Source organism: Platichthys flesus, chromosome 23 (assembly GCF_949316205.1).
Source record: "Platichthys flesus chromosome 23, fPlaFle2.1, whole genome shotgun sequence".
In the NCBI taxonomy this organism is placed as follows: Eukaryota; Metazoa; Chordata; class Actinopteri; order Pleuronectiformes; family Pleuronectidae; genus Platichthys; species Platichthys flesus.
Genome location: NC_084967.1, coordinates 5,991,471 through 6,010,829, shown reverse-complemented (window position 1 = coordinate 6,010,829; position 19,359 = coordinate 5,991,471). Strand labels below are relative to the sequence as shown.

Sequence of the window (19,359 nt, the reverse complement as noted above, 5' to 3'; positions counted from 1 at the left end):
GTGTCCATTATGCAACAGGTTTTTTATTGAAATGTATTCAAATAACAGAGGTTATTTCTGGAGCTGAAGGGCGAGGTCACCAACTGGGAGGGCCGAAGTGAATAATACGGTGACTCACACTTCATATCAGCCTCCGCTGCTTGACTCTAGGACTAATGCCAACAGCCTTTTTTTTTAAATCTGCATTTTCGTCTTTACAGAGATCAGAACTGTGACATTCCGTGTTTTGGACTCACTCTTGGAACCAATACAGTTTGCAGATCACTCCTTCAGACTGGATCTGAGCCAGAAACGTAAGAACTTCCTCCGGCGACTGCAGGGGACTCTCAACTCAGCTGAAAAACTGAGGAAATATTCAATCATAATTATGTTGAAAATGCTGATGCTAGAAAATCTGGGAAAATAAATTTAAAGAGAAACTATTTTTTTTATTATGTCCACTATGGTAACAATCCAGTCAGTATATTATCATCAGACTGACCAATGAGGCAGATATGCTTCTTACCAGCTCACTTAGATAAGAGCGGAGTGCCTGCTAATGCTTGACATATCCCTTATTTCCTGGTGGCCTTTAAACGTCAGATCCTTACAGAAGATGGATCAGACCTGCACGTCTAAGACCAGCCGACTCTCGAACCTCAGCAGACTTTTGTTGCTGCTGTTTCTGGCAGGTAACGCAAGGATTTCTTTTACTTTTGATAAAAATCACAGTGGGAGGGTTGAATTTTGAAGCGTACATTAATGCTTCCGCACGGACTTTGACTCTTGTTTTTGTTATGTTTATACTATTAAAACCACTTTCTCTGTATATTACCTGCTTTAAATGTGATTGATGTTGATTATACCCTACAATGTTATTTCATTTTCATTTCATTTTTATTTATATTTTAAAGCTATTGTTAGTAGCCCCTAAGCATATTAAGATTTCACATACAATACAATATATGATTTTATATAGTATATACATTGAGGATATATCAGTATGTGTTTATATGACTAAATAGCAGATAAGTGTTATATAGTAAGTTACGCAACAATATGTAAATCACAGTAAGTTCCACCTCCACCATATACAACAGTAAACCTAACCAACTAACACAGCATTATATTACTCACAAGAGACCATTTTCAGCATAATGGTCTTAATTTTCCTTTTGTTTTATTCTGAATGATGCATTTTGAAAGCTATATAATGTCTGGGGCCTAAAGCGACATTCATAAAATCATGGTAAAAGGGCAGAGTAGTGACACCAGCAGACAATGCTAAGTGTCAGTATTTTCTACTGCCTGATAGGACTTCAGTCTGTACTGTCTTCGGATGGAGAGCAGCCTGACCAAGGTGAAAGTGATGATAACAGTAAGTGATTTTAAAATTTAATCAAACAAAAAATCTTTACTAAATGTAAATGTAATGCAGTCTATGTTAAATATTAAATACCAAGATACAATGAAATCATCATATCTCAGTCTGATTGCTGTAAATAAATGTGAAAATGAAAGTTCCTCCATTGGGGACATTTTCAGGAGGAGTGACTGTAACGATAATCGGTCCGGACTACGTGACGGTGGGGGTGCCGAGCACCGTTGAGTGTGATGCCGCCGGATGCACTGGATGTCTCTACTCCATGTCTCTGGATGGGCAGACCGCTCAGGGTCAGGGCAACGTACTGGCCTTCACTGTAAACCAGTGGGTGGAGGCTTTAATGGTGTCGTGCACGGCCACAGAGGAGGACACAGGGCAGACCGCCACGACAACGAAGAAACTGCAGGTGTTAGGTAAGAGGTGTCAGTAGTATGAGATCCTTCAGGACCTAAATGTCCTGATGTCTCTGATCCCTCTCCTTTCCTTAGACGGACCTGCCAACATTTCCATCACAGGCGCTGAGTTGATGAATCCGACCGTGAGCCACACCTACAGCTGCCACGCCCACTGTCGGCCATCTTGCTCCTACACCTGGAGGTCAGATCATGGCCCGTGGATCGGTGGTCAAGGGAATGTGATCTCTATCGTTCCTCAGGAGATGAAGAACTCCACGGTGCTCACCTGCAGAGCCACTAACAGTGTGTCTGGGCTGTTTGTCTCTGCCTCGCGGCGCATTACTGTGATAAGTAAGTCAACAGTTTCGTGATTTACCTGTGGCTGAAAGTTAAGGCCTCAAACCTGGAGAGTACCAGGATCCTAGATAGGCCCCTGCACGGTGATGTTAGCTTCTAGCTATTCAACAAAGGGAAATTGGCTTATTTGCTTTTTTGCAAAGGGTCATATGAGAAGGTTGACCCCTGTCTGAAGGGACACATTCACAATGAGCAGGTTAGCTTAGCTGAAATGCTACATACAATTAGATAATATAGAGCTAAGCTAGCTATTCACCATGTGTCCAGTCATTATGCTAAGCTAGCTGTTTCCCCATGTGTCCACTCTGTATGCTAAGCTAAGCTAGCAGTGGTTTATTCAGCATGACGGTGGTGTAAACCTTCTATTTAACTCAAAGCAAGAAAGCAAACAAGCATGTTGTAATATTTAAATTTAACTAACGTCAACATGTTAGCTAATTATCTCATTACTCATGAAGATTAATTGAGGAAGAAATACTGATACTGATACTGATGTTTACTTTTACTTTGAAAGATGTTGCACAATTCTAAGTAACTGCAGCGTTGCCAGATCTGTGAGACAAAACCAGCCCAACACCAGAACTCACACGGTTGTTTAAAACAGTTCTTTAACCAAGGTCCTAAAACAATATTGTTTAATAAGACAGTAAGTAATTCTCCACAGGCCTGGATAACATGAGTTTATGTCCTATGGATTTACTGTTGTTAATGTAGTGCTTTATTTCAATTGAAACACCTCATTTTGTTGCTTCACTGTATTTCAATCATATACTTACAATACATACATCTGTAAATAGACTATTTATCTATTCTTGGCATTTTATTTACCTTGTTTCAGTTGATAAAGCGTATCAGGTTAATTCACAACGTTTAATAATATATGCTATTCACAATATATAAAAATGAGCCACAACATTTAAACCTGTCAGTGTTTTTGTGAATTACCATGATGAGGTGTATTCTTGTACTTATAAAAGTAAAAGACTTTTAAACAGTAAGTGTATGTCTTCAAGGCAGGTAGAGAAGGAAATGGGTAAGAGAAAGGAAAAACATAACCATTAAGATTGTGTGTTCTGTGTAATTGGGTTATGTGTATATATACTGAATTTCAGCATACCTGTTTATCGTATATAAGGTTAAACATTATATTTTCACAGCAAAACAGGTGTACTCAATCTGCAGCAACTTTAAAAGTAACCCTATTCCACGAGAACCATAGACCTGGCAACCCTGCAGTACTTGACCTCTGAAATTCTTTTCACAAAACATTATTACCATTTTTAAAAACAGCCTTCAGAGTTTTCTTACAAACTTCTGGGTCTTCTTCATGGTTTGCATTGATGTAGTCTATTACATTTGTATTATTGAATCACATACAGTTAAAACTTGTGATGTCTTGACCTGTCCTCACCATCTTTGTTTCAGCCGGTCCATCAAAGGTCCAGATCGAAGGCCCCGACCTTATAGAAATCGCACAAAAGTATGAGTTCACGTGTTCCGCCGAGTGTCTGCCATCTTGTCGCTACTTGTCGTCTGTGGACGGTCAGACCGTGAGGGGCAACGTGATCGAGATGACATTGGATCATCCGCTTCAATCTGTCACCCTGAAGTGCGAGGCTCAAAACACTGCTTCCAGGAGGACAGCCACAGTGTTTAAAAGTGTACAAGTAAAAGGTAGATGAGCTGGAACATGCTCTGATGTACACTCTTATCCTAGTGACACTGTCCTGACCTGCACTCTGCTTGTCTGTGTCTTCAGGGTCAAATCGAAACCGGTCTGTTCGTCCTGAAGAGACCTCAGCACTGCTGCTGTTGGCCTCCATGATGACTGTCGCCTTTTCACTGTGATCCACTGCACACAGGTGAGGCTCTTACACTGGAGCAGGGAGAATTATATTCATAATCCAAGCAACATGATGGATTGTATTCATTTATTGTTTTACTCTTAATTTGTCTTTTACCTGCTCCCCACATATTATCTCACTAATAAGCAGTCCAGTATTTAAACTGTGGCACTATCTTATTTTTCTTTCCCTCATACAAATCTAGGTTCAGCGGATGAATAAGTGACAAAGAAATCTCTGAAGCTGGTGTGACTCACACACTCATATAAATGACTCCTTTGCACTGGCCTCACATGTTGACAGAGGGCTGATCCCTGTTTGCACATCGCAGGGAGGGACGTGGAAAAGGGGTTAAATGTCCACAGTGTGGAGAAAGGAGCGCTGGACGTCAGAAATGGTTGATTTGTCCTCAACACTGATTTAGCTGAAGAGTCTAAAAATGTTCGGATGCTTAAATGATATACACTGACTTCTCTAACAAGAGTTATCAGATTTGTAAAAACGCTGTCTCACGCTTCAATTAAAATCTTAAAACAGATCCAACATGTTTCTCAGTTACTTCTGCTCCGGCTGCTGAGTCAAGCTGCTGTGTGCTGAACATGATTAAAGGTCAATGAAACTAATCACAGGAAGGTGAGGAGAGTAACTTGGAAAAACACCACTGTGGGAGTGTAGTAGTTTAACTCTTGAGATCACTTTTCTAGTTTAGCTTTGGCTCTACCTGGTGGCTGAATGTTGATGGCACACCACAAAGATCTGGAAACTGAAACTACAATTAGTCAATCTTACTACATATTAAAGGGAAATTGAAAGTGGTTACATAAAAGGCTTATAGGTCAGTTTCATGTATTTATTGGTACATGTTTTGTTATCCGTATCTATACCATGGGTTGATATCAGTCCGCTGGTGAATACTTTGTCAGAGGTACTTACCGGTGGCTTCTAATCGCTTTCGTTTGGATTTTAAAAAGCTGCCCTGTCCCCTTCTGTTAACCCTTTTATTTGTATATTCCCTCAAAATGCAAGATATGTCTCAGCTAAAATTATATGTTTGAAAATAAATTGTGTCGCAACACAAAAACATGGAATTCATAACGTAGCGTTTAAAATAGAACAAAACACCTCAAACCTTTTGTGACCCAAGAACAAAATGAGGTGGATGTAGTTGAAGGGACCCAATAACAGCCCACGTGTAAATTACAAAATACACCTTTTATTTGTCATTCAGTTGTCCAAACTCTACATATACACAACAGTTTGCAACAGCAGGTTTAGTCCAGAGCGATGTCAGTTAACTTTTTTAACAAATGAGATGAACATTCACACTGGGTAAAGTACTCACAGAGACCAATCCATGCTTTTACACTGAGTTCAAGATAAAGTCACACTTCTGTTGAAAAGACATGCATCCTAGATGAGGTTTGACGACTTGTAAGATGCAGTAACCTGGCTCCATGCTAACACATCAACATGTTCACAGTATGAGAATGTATAGAAAGCTGTATCTGCATATAGAGATGAAGCTTTTTAAAAAACCATACAGGGATAGTTCACTACTTCAAGCAGTATGGAGGCTTTTCAGTTTTATTACGTCTGAAGAATAGCTCACCATTGACTTCAATTGTATTTGATTCTGCTGCAACAAAGTTTACCCCTGATACTCCCAAATGTTTTGTGGACTCAGACACTTCACCCAGCCCTCCATCGTCCTAGTGGTGAGTAGAAGAGTGAAATTTCCCATCTGGGTAAACTATCCCTTTAAGTAACTTTAATGGAAGTTAATTGATTAATAAAAACTAACAATTCATTTGCTTTGAATTCGGAGTGGCGCTCTGTGTTGATGTTAAAGTTTGTTGCTTGAGACTGGGAGCGTCACACGCCGTACTTCTTCTGTAAGAGTGCGACGGCTGATTCTTCCAGCTCCGCTCGGTGAAGGAAGTCAAACAGGTCTTTCAGCGCTGGAGCATAGAAAACACACAGCGATCATCAACATGAAAAAGATACGAGGAAAGCGTGAGTCGTCTGCTTCTGCATATTTAACACTCTCTTACCTTTCTTCTCTGTGGACGACATGAACATCACAGCCATGTTGAAGCGCCGCACACTCGATAGACTGCTGAGGATCTCCAGTATAACAGCAGGCGTTTCATTCCTACAGAAGCACTTATCTTATTATACAATGCAAACAAGTAAATACAAATGCACTTAACAAGAACAAAGAAAACTAATTTTAAAAATATTCACAATTTACAAAAGAAATTGGCTCTTGTAGTTATTCTCTGGGCATTTTTATCAAAAAACTTACTTTGTATAGAACTCGTTCAGCGTCGACAGGATCTGATTGAGGATGTCGGGTTCGAGGGAGTTTTGTAAAATCTTAGTGTAAGATTCAGCCTTGATTTGCTGCAAGACGAGAAAAGATGAACAAAATTATATTGCCATGTTGTTTATTTGAAATGCTAATCAAGTCTGAAAATCAGTTATCATGGTCATAACATTTAATTTAGAAGAAAGTGACGAAAATTCTATGTTCAATGTGATGCCTGCAATATGTTATAATATGTAAAAGCTCAGCTCACCCTCAGATATCTGTAAATCACTTCTGGCTGCTTTCCGATCTTGCGGATGTCGGCCTCCAGCTGGAAGCTGCTGGTGGGTGGGGGGGGCAGGTCTATAACTAATGAGGGGGTGTTGTTGGTTGTTTCAGGTGTGTGACTGATTACAACCTGCGCTGGTTGTTCAGTCTGTCTGCTGGGAGGGAGTCTGGTGAGCGAAGGCACAACACAAACCAATATAATAATCTACATAATGACTGAAATTAGTCAAATGGTTTCAACCAGTAATTAAACAGTGTCACCAACTTTTCTGATATGTGCGCGGGGGCGTCCGCCATCTCCTCGATTTTGATTATTTTGGCGCTGGGGGAAGTGGACAGTGGAGAGGAGGAGTCCTCAGGCTGCCTCACCACTTCCTGGATCAAGGTCTTGGACCCACTTGACTCCACCTCAGGCACCGTAGCTTTCCCACTGACTTCCTCAATTTCAATTCTCCTCAGAGGTTTCTGGAGAACATCAGACAGAAAACACAGACAGGTTTCTTCCCCCAATCAAACATAATAATGAAGTGATGCACTGATGTCTGCTGCCACCTGCTGGACACTAAGGCCCAATGCTATAAACGTGTTGATTAAATGTGTTGAACCCAGGTGATGGAGCCGATGGGGAAGATTACACATGTGAATTACTTTAACTTATCTACTCGTTTCAAGTATAACTCACTGTTGGCAATCGTTATTTATAAACATAAATACTCATTAGTATTAGATTCCTCAAACAGTCATTTCTAACAATAATTTCCTCACATTGTCAATTTTCTGTGACAGTCTAAAAATAAAGAGGAACTCACGGTTGAGCGCAGATGAGATGGTTTATCAATCGGCTGAACTGTTCTCCTCTTTGAGCTGTCGTCTGCTTGAAGAAGTCCACTCTGTAACAAGAGAAGAGAGGAGGCAAGTCAGACACCAGAAATGAATTCAAGCACCAGAAGATCATTCATTCTTTACTTCAATATTTGCACAGGAACTAAAATATTTTGAAACGTACAATCTGGAGTTTCTGGAGTTCATTCAAGGCCTGTTTGTTCCCTGGCTCCAGCTTCAACACCTCCTGAAAGTCTGAGAATACACATCACAAAACTTTAAATACAAATAATCACAATTTAACGTAAAAATAATGTCAAGACGACTGAGATAACTTGGTAATTAAACAGATCTGGTAACTGACTTGATGCAGGATAAGAAAAGGCGACAAAGAAACAATAAGTAGATGGAGAGACAGAATGTGCATCTGCTGCATCTTTTTGTGTTGTTCTGTGCAGCACCTTGTTTGGCCTCCTCCAGTTTCCTTAAAGCCACTCTGGCTGTTGCTCGACGGGCAAAAGCCTTGGAGTAAGTCCTGTCCAGATAAATGGCTTTAGTGCAGTCTTCCTCTGCCTCATTATACCTGCAACAAATTAAGAAAAGGTATGATGTCATTCTTTAACTTCGGAACAATATTTCTGCAATTTAACAGAATTTAAATAAATGTAATTTAGTTTTTTTGCTGTATTAAGAGTTAGACAAAAACACATGGTCCATATTGACCCCTTTTGAAAGTATTAAGTATTTCCTCTACAATATAAATATTGCCTCCCTTGAGATGTTTTATTTTACAGTAAAGATAAAACGATGTGCTTACTTCTCAAGCTTCAGGAAGGCCATGGCTCTGTTGGCGGGGAGCAGGACGTTCAGGCCGTCTGCCTCCATACCTCGGCTGTAGCACTCGAGGGCTGCTTCGTACTTCCCCTCTTTGAAATAAGCATTCCCCTGAGAGGCACAATCAGAAAGCATAAACCAATTGGGGGAAAAGTGAACAGAAAATGTCCCTTTGACCCACAGTGTAAGGAATTTTTGTCTCTGGTGCAATTACATATATAACTTAACAGCATTAAACATGATCACTGCATAGGTGAGTAAACTTGCCCCACACGTTATTTGATCTTCCGATATTCCGTGTGCACGTTTTTAGTGTGAGCTGATGTGTCCAACTGGGAAAACCACAAAATATCTTACTCTGTCTTTTTGTAGAACGGCCTCCTGCCTCCTCTGCTGTTCCTCCATCAGTCCCTGCTGCTCAGGGTCGACTGTGGAAGCCTCCTGCGGCTGCGTGGCTTCACTCTGGAAAGTTGGTGCATCCTTCCCGAGGGCCTGAAACCACGAAGCAAAAACGTGTTGCATAAAAGAAAATAGGAAAGCTTGAGAAATGACACTCATCAGATCTGATCCCACTCACCTCATTGATCTTCTTCACTTCATTCTGTGCTTCCGTGTTCCCGGGGTCAAGCCTCAGAACCATCTTATAATCTATCCAGAGGAAGATTTATGTTATCTCAGAGGAATCAAGATGGAGTGGGGATCAAATAGTTTTGCTTCTTTACCTTCTAAAGCAGATTGATAATTCTTCAGTGCAAACCGCGACGCTCCTCTTCGCGCATAAGCTTTAAAGTAGTTGCTGTCCAGAGCGATTGCTAAGTTGCAGTCGGACTCCGCCACAGAAAACCTGCGATGAGCAAAGATGAACAAATTAGCAGGATGACAACAAAACATTTCACCAATGTGACATCAGAAAAAATCAGCAGCCACGTGATCTGTGCTTTACTTCTTGAGTCTGAAGAAGGAGGTGGCTCGGTTGGTGGGAAGCACAGGGTTGTAAGGATCTGCACTCATCCCTCGGGTGTAACACTCAATGGCATCGTCATACTTCCCTTCCTTGAACAACTTATTACCCTGAAAATGAAAAAGTTAAATACTTTAGGTAAGAAATCATCATTTCCGCTTTGTTTCCTTTCAGCACTTCCTATTCGGTGTTTACCTTCTCCTTCTGCGACAGAGCTTTCTCTCGATCGACTGCGACTTCCTCTGAGTCCGACTCGTTTGACTCGACTGGACTTTCTTCTTTATCCATCTCGGCCAGAGCCTCGTCCTGCGAACACGGAAGCACTTTACAACCCACTCCACCATTTCACTTGTCATCTGAAGTATAGTGCATAAGAATGTGTTAACTACCACGTCAAACTTGTCCCATGATCGATAATCAGACCCCTTTATCCTCGACGATTGTTGGAGATTTGCGTCACCATTCCCAGCAACACCATTCCCAGCATCACAGATCCCAGCATGCTCCGTCTTCTTCTTCCTCTTCTCCCTCATCTTTGTTTTGAATTTTTTGTTGCGCACAGGTGGCAGTTTCTCCTGCAACAAATGAAACAGAGATGCTGACACCTGAGGGGGGGATCCAGAACATGACCTGCTCCTGAGGAGGACCAACACGAGCAGCAGGGTCTCACCCCGGTCTCCTGTGCTCCTCCTGTCCGAAGCTCCTCATCCTTCGTCTTCATGTCACACTCCCAGCCGTCCAGCTCCTTCATGAAGCTGTGCAGCTCCTCCGCGTTTTGTCGCATCTGAAGCTGCAGCTCGATAGCTTTGTTTCCCCCGGACATGTTACTGTGGAACACGGATTTGTAAGTCACAACCTTGTTTACACAGTCAATGGTCACAACAGTCGCTGCTGTCGTTGTGGTCGATGCTGTTTCAGGCAGAAAGGAAACACGAGAGTCACGCTGGCTAGCAGCTAGTTAGCTAGCTAGCAGAAAAGCGATACACTAAGATTAGAGTGAATAAATAAGACTCTCTGTGGTTACTTGAATCTGGTAAAGTACCTGTCGCGTCTCACTCCTGAAGGAAAACACACTCCGCGTCGAGCTGTGGCTACTTTCGCTTAGTGCTTCTACAAAATGCAGTCAGGGCAAAAGCTCAAACCGTGGCAGCGGTCGCTCGTGGAGGCACTTCCGGTGTCAACAGAACCTGCCACTGAAACGTGAAGGCAGCTGCCCTAGATGCCACACTGTTTGGATCAATGTATGATCTGATCTGCTGAATGGTAACGCAGTGAAGTGTCCACATGCTGCACATTGTTTCAGTGCAAAGTAGTGATGATGTCCTCAGAAGGGGTTTACTTTGTAATGAAGCCGACAAGTATCCCACAGTAATATCACCATTTAAAAAAAAGGCTGTTCAAAGAAACAGAACTACCTTTACAAGTCAGTGGCAGTTTCTGTGGCCACCGGAAGTGCTGCCGCTGCCACGATTTGAGCTTGATGCCTCTCAGAATATGTCGCTGGTCCCACTTTCTGTTTATGTTGGGAGCCATGACAGCGGAGTCCCAGCAGCCACTGCGCCGTGCGTCAACAAAGATCGTCTATGTTACAATAAATACAACAACAATTCAACCAGTTGGTAAAATCTGCTCATTGGCAACAAATAAGAAGCATAACCTTGAAAAACTATTAATATATTATTCAACGATGTAAATTAGCATTCATATAATTGCGTTATATCATTGTACTGGCAGCTGCAGAAATTGCGCTGGTAAATGTTTTGGTCCACAAATCTCGCTCCAAGTTGACAGCTTGTTTGATGATTCTCTATAGACGATCCATACAAGAATAGGCTCTAAGACAAACTCCATTGTAATAATTTTAGAACTTTAAATAATTTCATTGAAATGAATTCAATGGATGAATTATTATGTCCAAGGTGAATGTTAAATAATAAAAAATAAATAGCAGAGATCCTTTTTTGTTTAGTTCTACCTTTGACCCTTGGTAAACACGTGACTCTGACAACAGACGACCTCTCTGTGCTAGCTAGAGGAAGCTAACCGGGGGGTGGGCTCGATGCTAGCACTTCCAGATTGCAGTTAACGTTTCTCACCGTCATGGACCAGACTAAACAAGAGGAGGAATATGGCTACGACTTATTCCCGGAGAGGAACAGCCCGAAGTACAAGAAGGGATCCTTCGCGGAGAATCTGTTCACGTTCAACCACAAGTGTCAGATCATGTTGCAGGTCGCGACGGACACCAGTGAGTGTCCCAGTCGGGTCCCAGTTCACTGTCCTTCACACACACAGAGACACCTCAGTGATATGGAAACACGCATGCTTATTGCCATGGTGGTTGTGATTAACATGCTAGCTGCTAACGTTAGCTAGCTCTCTGTTAGCTAGCAGTGGTCTGTGTGAGTGACCACATTAACCGGCCTCTGTCTCCTCCAGGTCCTTATGCCAAACTCCTCCTCAGTGCCATGAAAAGCTCCGGATGGTCAGTATGTGTTTGTCATTGTTGTACACACTGTTCATATTACAAGCTGACAGGATGTACGTTTGCTTAACAAATGGTTGAAACACAGAAGTAGTTAAAAACAGAAGGAATAATGTTTATATTAATAAAGAGCATAATTGTGATAATGCATCTTATCTTGATAATAAACAATCAGAATTAGTATTCAGGATACCTAAGTGTACGCGTTTGTACGGTGGCCGAGAGAGCTCAACGCACTGCAAATTCAGAAAACACATGCAAATAGACTATAAACATGCAAATTCAGAAAAGAACTTCCTCAATTTGACAACATATGCAGCTGCAAAAAGTCCCAACACATGCAACTACAGAAACAAGCTGAAAATTATAAAAAAAATACAACAACAACAGAAATGTTTCTAGGGGAGCCAAAGATGTGATGACAGACTTCAAGAACTTGATGAAGTTCTTTTCTTTTCTTAATTTGTTTCTTTGATTTGCAGTGCGTTGAGATCTGTCGACCGCCGTTCAGTTAACTATTGTCACCTTCTCCAACAGTGTCACTTCTCCTTTAAACTCACCCCTGCCATTTATTATTTCTTGTGATAAGTCCTCTCTGTCTATGAAACCTTTCAAAAGTATTATCCTGCAACTTAAATCTGAGCTGGTTTGTTTGTGATACTTGTATCAATACCAGATTGATTCGCACCCAGATGACTTTGCCTTCTCTTCCCAACACAGCAAAATATTTAAAGGCCGACATTTTTCCTGTGAAGACTGTGACGGGACCGTCAGCGGAGGCTTCGATGCAGCTTCTTCTCAAGTAAGAAAGATGATGATATTAATAATTACAAAAGAAGATGGAAGATAACGTGTCCCGCCAGTAAGGATCTTTGCTCTGGTTTGCAGATCGTTTTATGCCAGAACAACATCCACCAGCAGTCCCACATGACCCGAGTGGTCACGCATGAGCTCATCCACGCCTTCGATCACTGCCGGGCCCACGTGGACTGGTTCAACAACTACAGACACCTCGCTTGTTCTGAGGTGAGGAAGACTGTGTTCCTACACCGGCTGTGTGTGTGTGTAAAGTGATTCTGATCTGATTCTGTTTAGTTTCTGCCAGTGTTGTTTTGGTCCTGTTGTCATGATTAAACCTGTTACATCATTAGAGTGTGTATACAGACCCAGGCCAGCCAGTCGAGGTCCTGGTCTGGGTTCGAGACTACACAATATTATAGAGAAGCCCAAAAGTTCCCACAATGACATTAATCTTGTTTGTTGAGTTTTTAAAGATTTATTTTTTGGTCACTGTTTCAGATCCGGGCAGCTAACCTCAGTGGCGACTGCTCCTTTAGCAACGAAGTAGCCAGATTAAACTTCGGCTTGAAGGAGCATCATCAGGTACCTGGGCTGGGATAAATGTGATGTGGCAGCTTGCAGCTCAGTCTCTCTAATCCAGATCTTAACCTCACCCTCTCTCCTCGGACAGGAATGCGTCAGAGGCCGCGCCCTCCGCTCCATCCTGGCTGTGAGGAAAATTAGCCGAGTGGAGGCGGAGAAAATAGTGGACGAGGTCTTCGACACGTGCTTCAACGACCACGCGCCCTTTGGACGAATCCCGCACAGCAACAAGGACGCCAAGTTTGCCAACAGAGAATACGAGAGCAGAGATCGATACCACGCGAACCTATAGTGCTGTGACTTTTCTCATGTCAGTCCCGAGGCTGCTGGGGCTGCCGGCAAAGCTGGACAGCATCTGGGCCTTGGTCGGTGCGATCGCCTCCGCAGATTGACTTTGTTTTGTAAACGATCATATCCTTTAAAAAAAAGGATTTCCAGAGAATGATTCGTCCTTGGAAAATTAAAGCAAAAGGAAGGAGCTTCGGTACTTTTCATTTCCTAGCCTACGGACGCTAACTCTGTAAAAAGGGATTCCAAGGACTGGTTCGGCTCTGCAAGTCAAGTATTGATTGAGGCACCGGTGGGTTTTTTTTTTGTCATTAGATTTAAGATGATAATTCGGTGCTTTCAAGGAAAATCCAAGGTTTTCCTTTTCGTCCATCGATGTTTGCTGTGAAATCCTTTGATGACACGAAAGGATGTACAGTGTTTCTGTTGTTGCAATCTTCCACTTACTTCTTGTCAATAGAGCAGGTAATGCATGAATTAAATGTATTAGAATTAAAGTTTGATTCCACTGAAAAAGTATGTTTCACCCATTATTGTAATAAGTGGGTTTTTCCAAGTTATATCTTTAGGACAAGACCACCCCTCTCGTTGAGTTCGACCTTGGCGCAGAAAAAGGAGAAAGGATTAGTGAGTAAATTGCAAATTATAACACATCTATGTTTAATCCTGTTAGAGGATCCTTCAAGTTCCTCCACAACAACATGGACAACTTTGTTCACATCTGCTTCACCACAGTAAAATGTCATTGCCGACATCTTTATTGGACATTAGCATTTTCAAGAATCTCGTATCGCTTCGCCGAGATTAATGAGGGAAGGCGTTTTGAGGGAATTAGCCTCATAATCCTCCCTTTCCCTCCTCTGTCTCCGCCTCCTCCACTTCTGCTTATCTGAAAGACAACAGCCTCTGCATCGTAATCACAAAGTCACTCAGCGCATCTGCCGGCGTAGTGTTAATATGCCACTTATATTAATATTCTCCTCTGGAAGAACAGTGCAAAATCAAAAAAAGAGCGTGGGCTCCAAACAACAAGGCGGGTTGGTGGGATGGGATGAGCGGACAAGATTAAGTAACTTCTAGAAGCTTAACAGAGGAAATGATGAGACCGTCTTCAAGGCGGTGGGACTAATGGGAGACTAACACGAGGACAACAGAAGGAAATGATTTGGCCAATGTCGTACAACCAAGTACACGAAATAAAGAAATCATGCAAAACAACAGAATTACTGCTGGAAATTGTGTTCATATCAAATGCTAGCTGCTAAATACATTTGACACAATTAGACATGACAAACAAGGTTGAGAATTTGTAAGTTGATTTATTTCACGAGTCCGTGTCCTCGCTGCAAACCCTGTTTAATTATAATGCAAACCCTGTTTAATTATAATATGTTAACTCCTACATAGTCATGGCTACAGCCTTGACTGATTCAGTTGCTATACCTTAATTTAAACAAAAAGAGGTGTAGAAAGTGGGAGGAAGACAAATTCCACTGTAGAGTCATGAACCTATAAAGTTGTTGGCAACTGGTTGGCTCGCATCTTCATATTAAAGCATTTGGCTGACCAGGGGCATCGAGAGGATCTTGAAATATCACCTAAAATAGTTTATCAACAGATTTTTCAGAACGTAAATGTAAGTATTCTGACACTGAGCTTTACCTGAGGCCCTGCATCAGGTGTGTGGACCTCTTTTTTTAGAGCAATCCAACTCTCCCTGAACTTTGCTATTACCTCCACCTAGTATGTGTTTCCATCTGTTTGTTTGTTGTTTGTTTGTTTGTTTGTTAGCAGCATTACACCAAAAAGCTACGGGATGAATATCCACAAAACCTTGTGGGAGAGTGTAGTTTGGTTCAGGGAAGATCCCATTCAATTTAGGTCCAGATTTAGGCGTTATTTATTTATCTATATTTATGAGAGAATAATTAATGGATCTCGTTGATTAGGGGACTATTATTTATGAGTGCGTGTAATTCGGCGCAGATCCAATTAAAAAATCTGGATCTAGTGAATTTAAATATAGTTTCATAGGAGGATTGTGGAGAAGATTCATCATTCTAGTTATTCAACGTGATTATTAGACCATGAACACACTTCTTCCCTCTTGATTTAGTTTATACATAGACTCAATTAATTATTCAAACACACCAACTTACATCATAGTGAGCCATTCATGTGTATGTTATTTATTGGGCTTACAGTTGCACGACACAGCAGCACAACTGGGTGTAGCATCCAGTTTATGTCTTATCTGATGTTTCAGCCACAGAAGGTAATTCCCTCCCACTTCCTCTAATCTCACCCACACTGCACTATTCAAATGAAGTTTCAAATATTCAGTGCTGTGGCCTTGTCCCCCCCAGACCTATAAATGCATATATCCAGCCACAGCATGTATTTCAAGTCCAGTACAACATATATGTTTTTAGAATAATGATAAAATGCCTTATATAAAGTATTTGTGGGCTGCAATCTAAAAAAAAAAAGAAAAAAAAGAAATAGAAACACAAACAAACATTTCAGTTTAAGTTCAAGCAGAGAAACTTAATTGTACCTATATTTCTTTGCACCCTGAGTCATTATCCAATCAGCTGCTACCCTGTGATCAGATTGAGTCGGGAGTCCTCATTAACGCCTGCAGCACCGTCCCTGTCCACTAGATGTCAGGTTTTACCCACTTATGAAGTAAGTCCAATCCAAACTGGAGTAGAAAGAGCTCTCAATGTTTTAATGATACATATAATTTAATCAATTTCCCTGAGTTCTGTTCCAGGTGAACGTCGGGCCTTTCATGAGTGGAGGGGGGGGGGGGGGGGGGGGGGGGCCTTTCATGAGTGGAGAGAGGGGGGGCACTAATCAAGTCGCCGCTGAGAAGAGCGACGACTTTCATTATTCCATCTATTTAAGCAGGCAGCACCCACTGTGATCTAATTAGGATGCTCCAGCAGCTCTGGAATCCCACCAGCTAATCTGCTGTAGGACAACACATTAACCCCGAGAGTGCTAATGAACTCGTCTCATTAATTAGAATAATGCCAGATTCACTTGTAGCGTGGAGAGGCGACGAGGAGCGAGGACACCCACTTGTCTCTGTGAAGTCGTGTCCGCGGCCTCGAGTTGGGTGGAGTCGATAATGAGAGGCCGCTGAATAATTTAGCTGGATTTGAAGAAGCGCTGAGATATTGGAGCCATTTGGATTTTGAAGACACAATACGTCCTCTCAGAGAAATGTCTGATGAGTTTTGGGGGGAGTAGCTTGCACACAGAGTTTGCTTCCAGAGCCTTTTTTCGGAATGACTTTGACATGAACGTGGCGGAAAGAAAAGGAGCCGAGGATGAGACCTTGGGAAAAGCCGGGCGACGTGACATCCTTTGGCCAAGATGGCCGCTCTCGTGTCCCGTCTCCAGCTCTCTGGGGAAACACTCGAACAAAGAAAATATATTGAGTCCAGTCACCTGCTCTGTAGCCTGAGGAGAACAATCATGTTCAGCTGATTGAGGACAAGAGTGCACTTCTAAAGATGGCCACGACAAACCTTGTTTTATCAGCTGACACCATGCATGAGCACAAATATATTAACATCCACATCATGAGGAAATATAACAGTTTCATAAAGAGTTAAATGGACAGCTAGCACAGCGGACGATTCGCACAATGATCAGTTTAGAGGCCTTTGCTGTATTAGCACTATCGTTAGTTGTAGTAGAAGATGGAATATAATTTTAATGAAGATGTAGGAAAATAAGCTAATTCACTTCCTTGACAGAAGTTTCAATGAAAAGCAAACATCAGCAGCTGCTTTGCCTCGCTTGAAGAATAGGGAAGTTATGCTATGTTGCCAAGAAGACCAAAGAGCTCATCGTGGACTTCAGGAAGAAAGGCAGCACACCCCCCCCCCCCCCCCCATCCATATCAACGGGACGGAGGTCGAGCGTGTCACCAGCTTCAAGTTCCTGGGTGTCCACATCTCTGATGACCTCTCTTGGACCCTCAACACCTCAACCCTGGTCAAGAAAGTTCACCAGCGTCTCTTCTTCCTGAGCAGACTGAGGACGGCTCATGTGTCTCCTCAGATTCTGGTGAATTTCTACCGCTGCACCATCGAGAGCATCCTCCCTAACTGCATCTCAGTGTGGTATGGCAGCTGCTCTGTTGCGGACCGGAAGTCACTGCAGAGGGTGGTGAAAACTGCCCAACGCATCAATAGTTCCTCACTCCCCACCACTGCAGCTGTCCAGGGCAAGAGATGTCTGCGGAGAGGTAGCAGCATTGTCAAGGACAGCTCTCACCCCAGCCAGAGACTGTTTGCCCTCCTCCCTTCTGGGAGGCGCTACAGGGTCCTTCGTTCCCGGACTAGCAGGTTCAGGAACAGCTTCATCCCTGCAGCTGTCACCCTGCTGAACTCTGCACCGCAGTGATAGCGGCAGCCCCCCCGACCACACCACCTCCTCCAACCAGTGAACATTTGAACACTTGCACTACACTGTTACTTTTTTTACTACTGTATTATCCTGCCTATAGTATATTCATATTTATATATTTATCTTGCTTAAAGTTATTATATCATAAAATACCTTACGTTAATACTGTACTACTTCAGATATATTACTTACTGCTCATAGTTCTTATATCATACAAAAGCTGTTAATACTGTATTATTCCATATATATTTGCTACTGTACATATCTTATTTATTTACATTTTAAATACGCACAATACTCTGCACTTTAACTCCTTTTTTTGCACTTCTGGTGCTTCTGACGCTAAACTGCATTTCATTGTATAAGTAGGGTTAGGGTTAGGGTTAACTTTTAACTTTATTTAACTTTATTGCAATGACAATCAAGTTAAATCTACTCTAAATCTAATGTTAAAAAATAGCTAAATAGTAGTAAGTAGTAAGTAGTAAGTAATACATCTTGTGGCTTAACTCCTATTAACTGTGGTGCTAAGCTAAGTGTCTTTTGGTGTGAGCTTCATGTTTCTCGTATCAACTAGCAAGAAAGCATATACGCGCGTTTTCCATAGTTTCAACCTTTCAAAGTATTATCATATCAAGTTGTAGACGTTGTAGTCGTAGCATTACCCATAAAAGCGGTAATATGATATCGTTAAGCTTTTTAAAATACACCCATGGGATGCTTTGACCTTAAGTACTGGTGTGTTTTGGTTTGTGCCGGACTCAGTCTTTACACAATCTTTAAAAATTATACATTATTGAAAAGTTCCTTGATTTTATCTGCACAAAGTATTTAAGGACCTCCTTGTGGCGATGGCTCTAAAATGTCTCCCCAGACCTCAGGCTCTTAAATTTCAAATTATGACAAAAAATGAATATATTAACAATAAATGAGGCATAAAAAAAATAGCATTTCTGCCACGTTTGTGCTTCTGTAATTTTAGTCTGATATCTCTTTACCTAATCAGACTTTATGGTTGTAAAATTGTGAGTTACCTCTCAAAGCATTGGTTTTACGTAATAAAGTTCTTTGGAGAGATACTTCGGGAGGTGGTGTTATTCATTAGGCTTTTAACAGGCGACACTGACAGTGGAAGAAGAAAAAGTTTCATTAATCATTATAATTCACGGCTCAAATCCCCGGGAGGAGAATCCGTCTAACCTGACAATTAACTTCCCCAGCAGGGAGGCACTGTTTGAGGCCGTGCTACATGTAAATCAATTAATTATGTGTGCAAGTTGAGGATTAATTAAGGACATGTTTAAAGCTATCAGCTCTGTGTACACGATAATGAATGTTGTACTGTCATTTAATGTGATGGGAAAACAACTTTTAGGCCTGTCTCTCTCACAGTCAGGAGACAGAAACTTATGTGGTCGGTTGAGGCTAATCAGAAAAACACGTTTTCTCTGAATAATCCACTGATCTCATGTTCTTCAACAAATAGTCCTTCCGAAAACTGTAAACAATGGTCGACGTTCTGTGGAGTGGCTTGAGAAGCGAGGACACTGAAAGGTATTTGATCCAACTGGAATTCTCCTCTGTTCTACAGATGTTTGTCATTCGT

At 41.8% G+C, this 19,359-nt stretch overlaps 3 protein-coding genes across 5 annotated transcripts; 2 read left to right on the top strand and 1 right to left on the bottom strand.

The window, feature by feature from the left end:
• The first annotated feature begins 156 nt into the window (after positions 1 to 156).
• Positions 157 to 4,491, top strand: LOC133948927 (uncharacterized). 2 transcript variants are annotated; one of them, XM_062383018.1, is made up of 8 exons: positions 157 to 293; positions 583 to 671; positions 1,295 to 1,357; positions 1,525 to 1,776; positions 1,852 to 2,109; positions 3,541 to 3,789; positions 3,875 to 3,977; positions 4,165 to 4,491. In XM_062383018.1, exons 2-7 carry the CDS (start codon positions 596 to 598, stop codon positions 3,961 to 3,963), a joined length of 987 nt encoding a protein of 328 aa, XP_062239002.1. In that variant the 5' UTR covers positions 157 to 293; positions 583 to 595; the 3' UTR covers positions 3,964 to 3,977; positions 4,165 to 4,491. The 2 variants fall into 2 exon arrangements, with proteins under 2 accessions (XP_062239002.1, XP_062239001.1); XM_062383017.1 differs by having other exon boundaries at positions 168 to 671.
• Positions 4,492 to 5,152: 661 nt separating this feature from the next.
• Positions 5,153 to 10,696, bottom strand: rpap3 (RNA polymerase II associated protein 3). 2 transcript variants are annotated; one of them, XM_062382906.1, is made up of 17 exons: positions 10,588 to 10,696; positions 9,843 to 9,999; positions 9,562 to 9,747; positions 9,368 to 9,478; positions 9,155 to 9,282; positions 8,934 to 9,055; positions 8,789 to 8,859; positions 8,569 to 8,703; positions 8,195 to 8,322; positions 7,839 to 7,960; positions 7,562 to 7,632; positions 7,365 to 7,445; positions 6,821 to 7,020; positions 6,539 to 6,722; positions 6,265 to 6,362; positions 6,011 to 6,111; positions 5,153 to 5,917 (listed from the first exon to the last, which is right to left on the bottom strand). In XM_062382906.1, exons 2-17 carry the CDS (start codon positions 9,993 to 9,995, stop codon positions 5,832 to 5,834), a joined length of 1,977 nt encoding a protein of 658 aa, XP_062238890.1. In that variant the 5' UTR covers positions 9,996 to 9,999; positions 10,588 to 10,696; the 3' UTR covers positions 5,153 to 5,831. The 2 variants fall into 2 exon arrangements, with proteins under 2 accessions (XP_062238890.1, XP_062238889.1); XM_062382905.1 differs by lacking the exon at positions 10,588 to 10,696 and adding an exon at positions 10,215 to 10,521.
• Positions 10,697 to 11,150: 454 nt separating this feature from the next.
• atp23 (ATP23 metallopeptidase and ATP synthase assembly factor homolog) lies at positions 11,151 to 14,488 on the top strand. The gene is made up of 6 exons (XM_062382907.1): positions 11,151 to 11,420; positions 11,612 to 11,657; positions 12,378 to 12,459; positions 12,546 to 12,683; positions 12,957 to 13,040; positions 13,129 to 14,488. The coding sequence occupies exons 1-6, from the start codon at positions 11,273 to 11,275 to the stop codon at positions 13,330 to 13,332; spliced, it is 702 nt and encodes a 233-aa protein (XP_062238891.1). The 5' UTR covers positions 11,151 to 11,272; the 3' UTR covers positions 13,333 to 14,488.
• Positions 14,489 to 19,359: the final 4,871 nt, after the last annotated feature.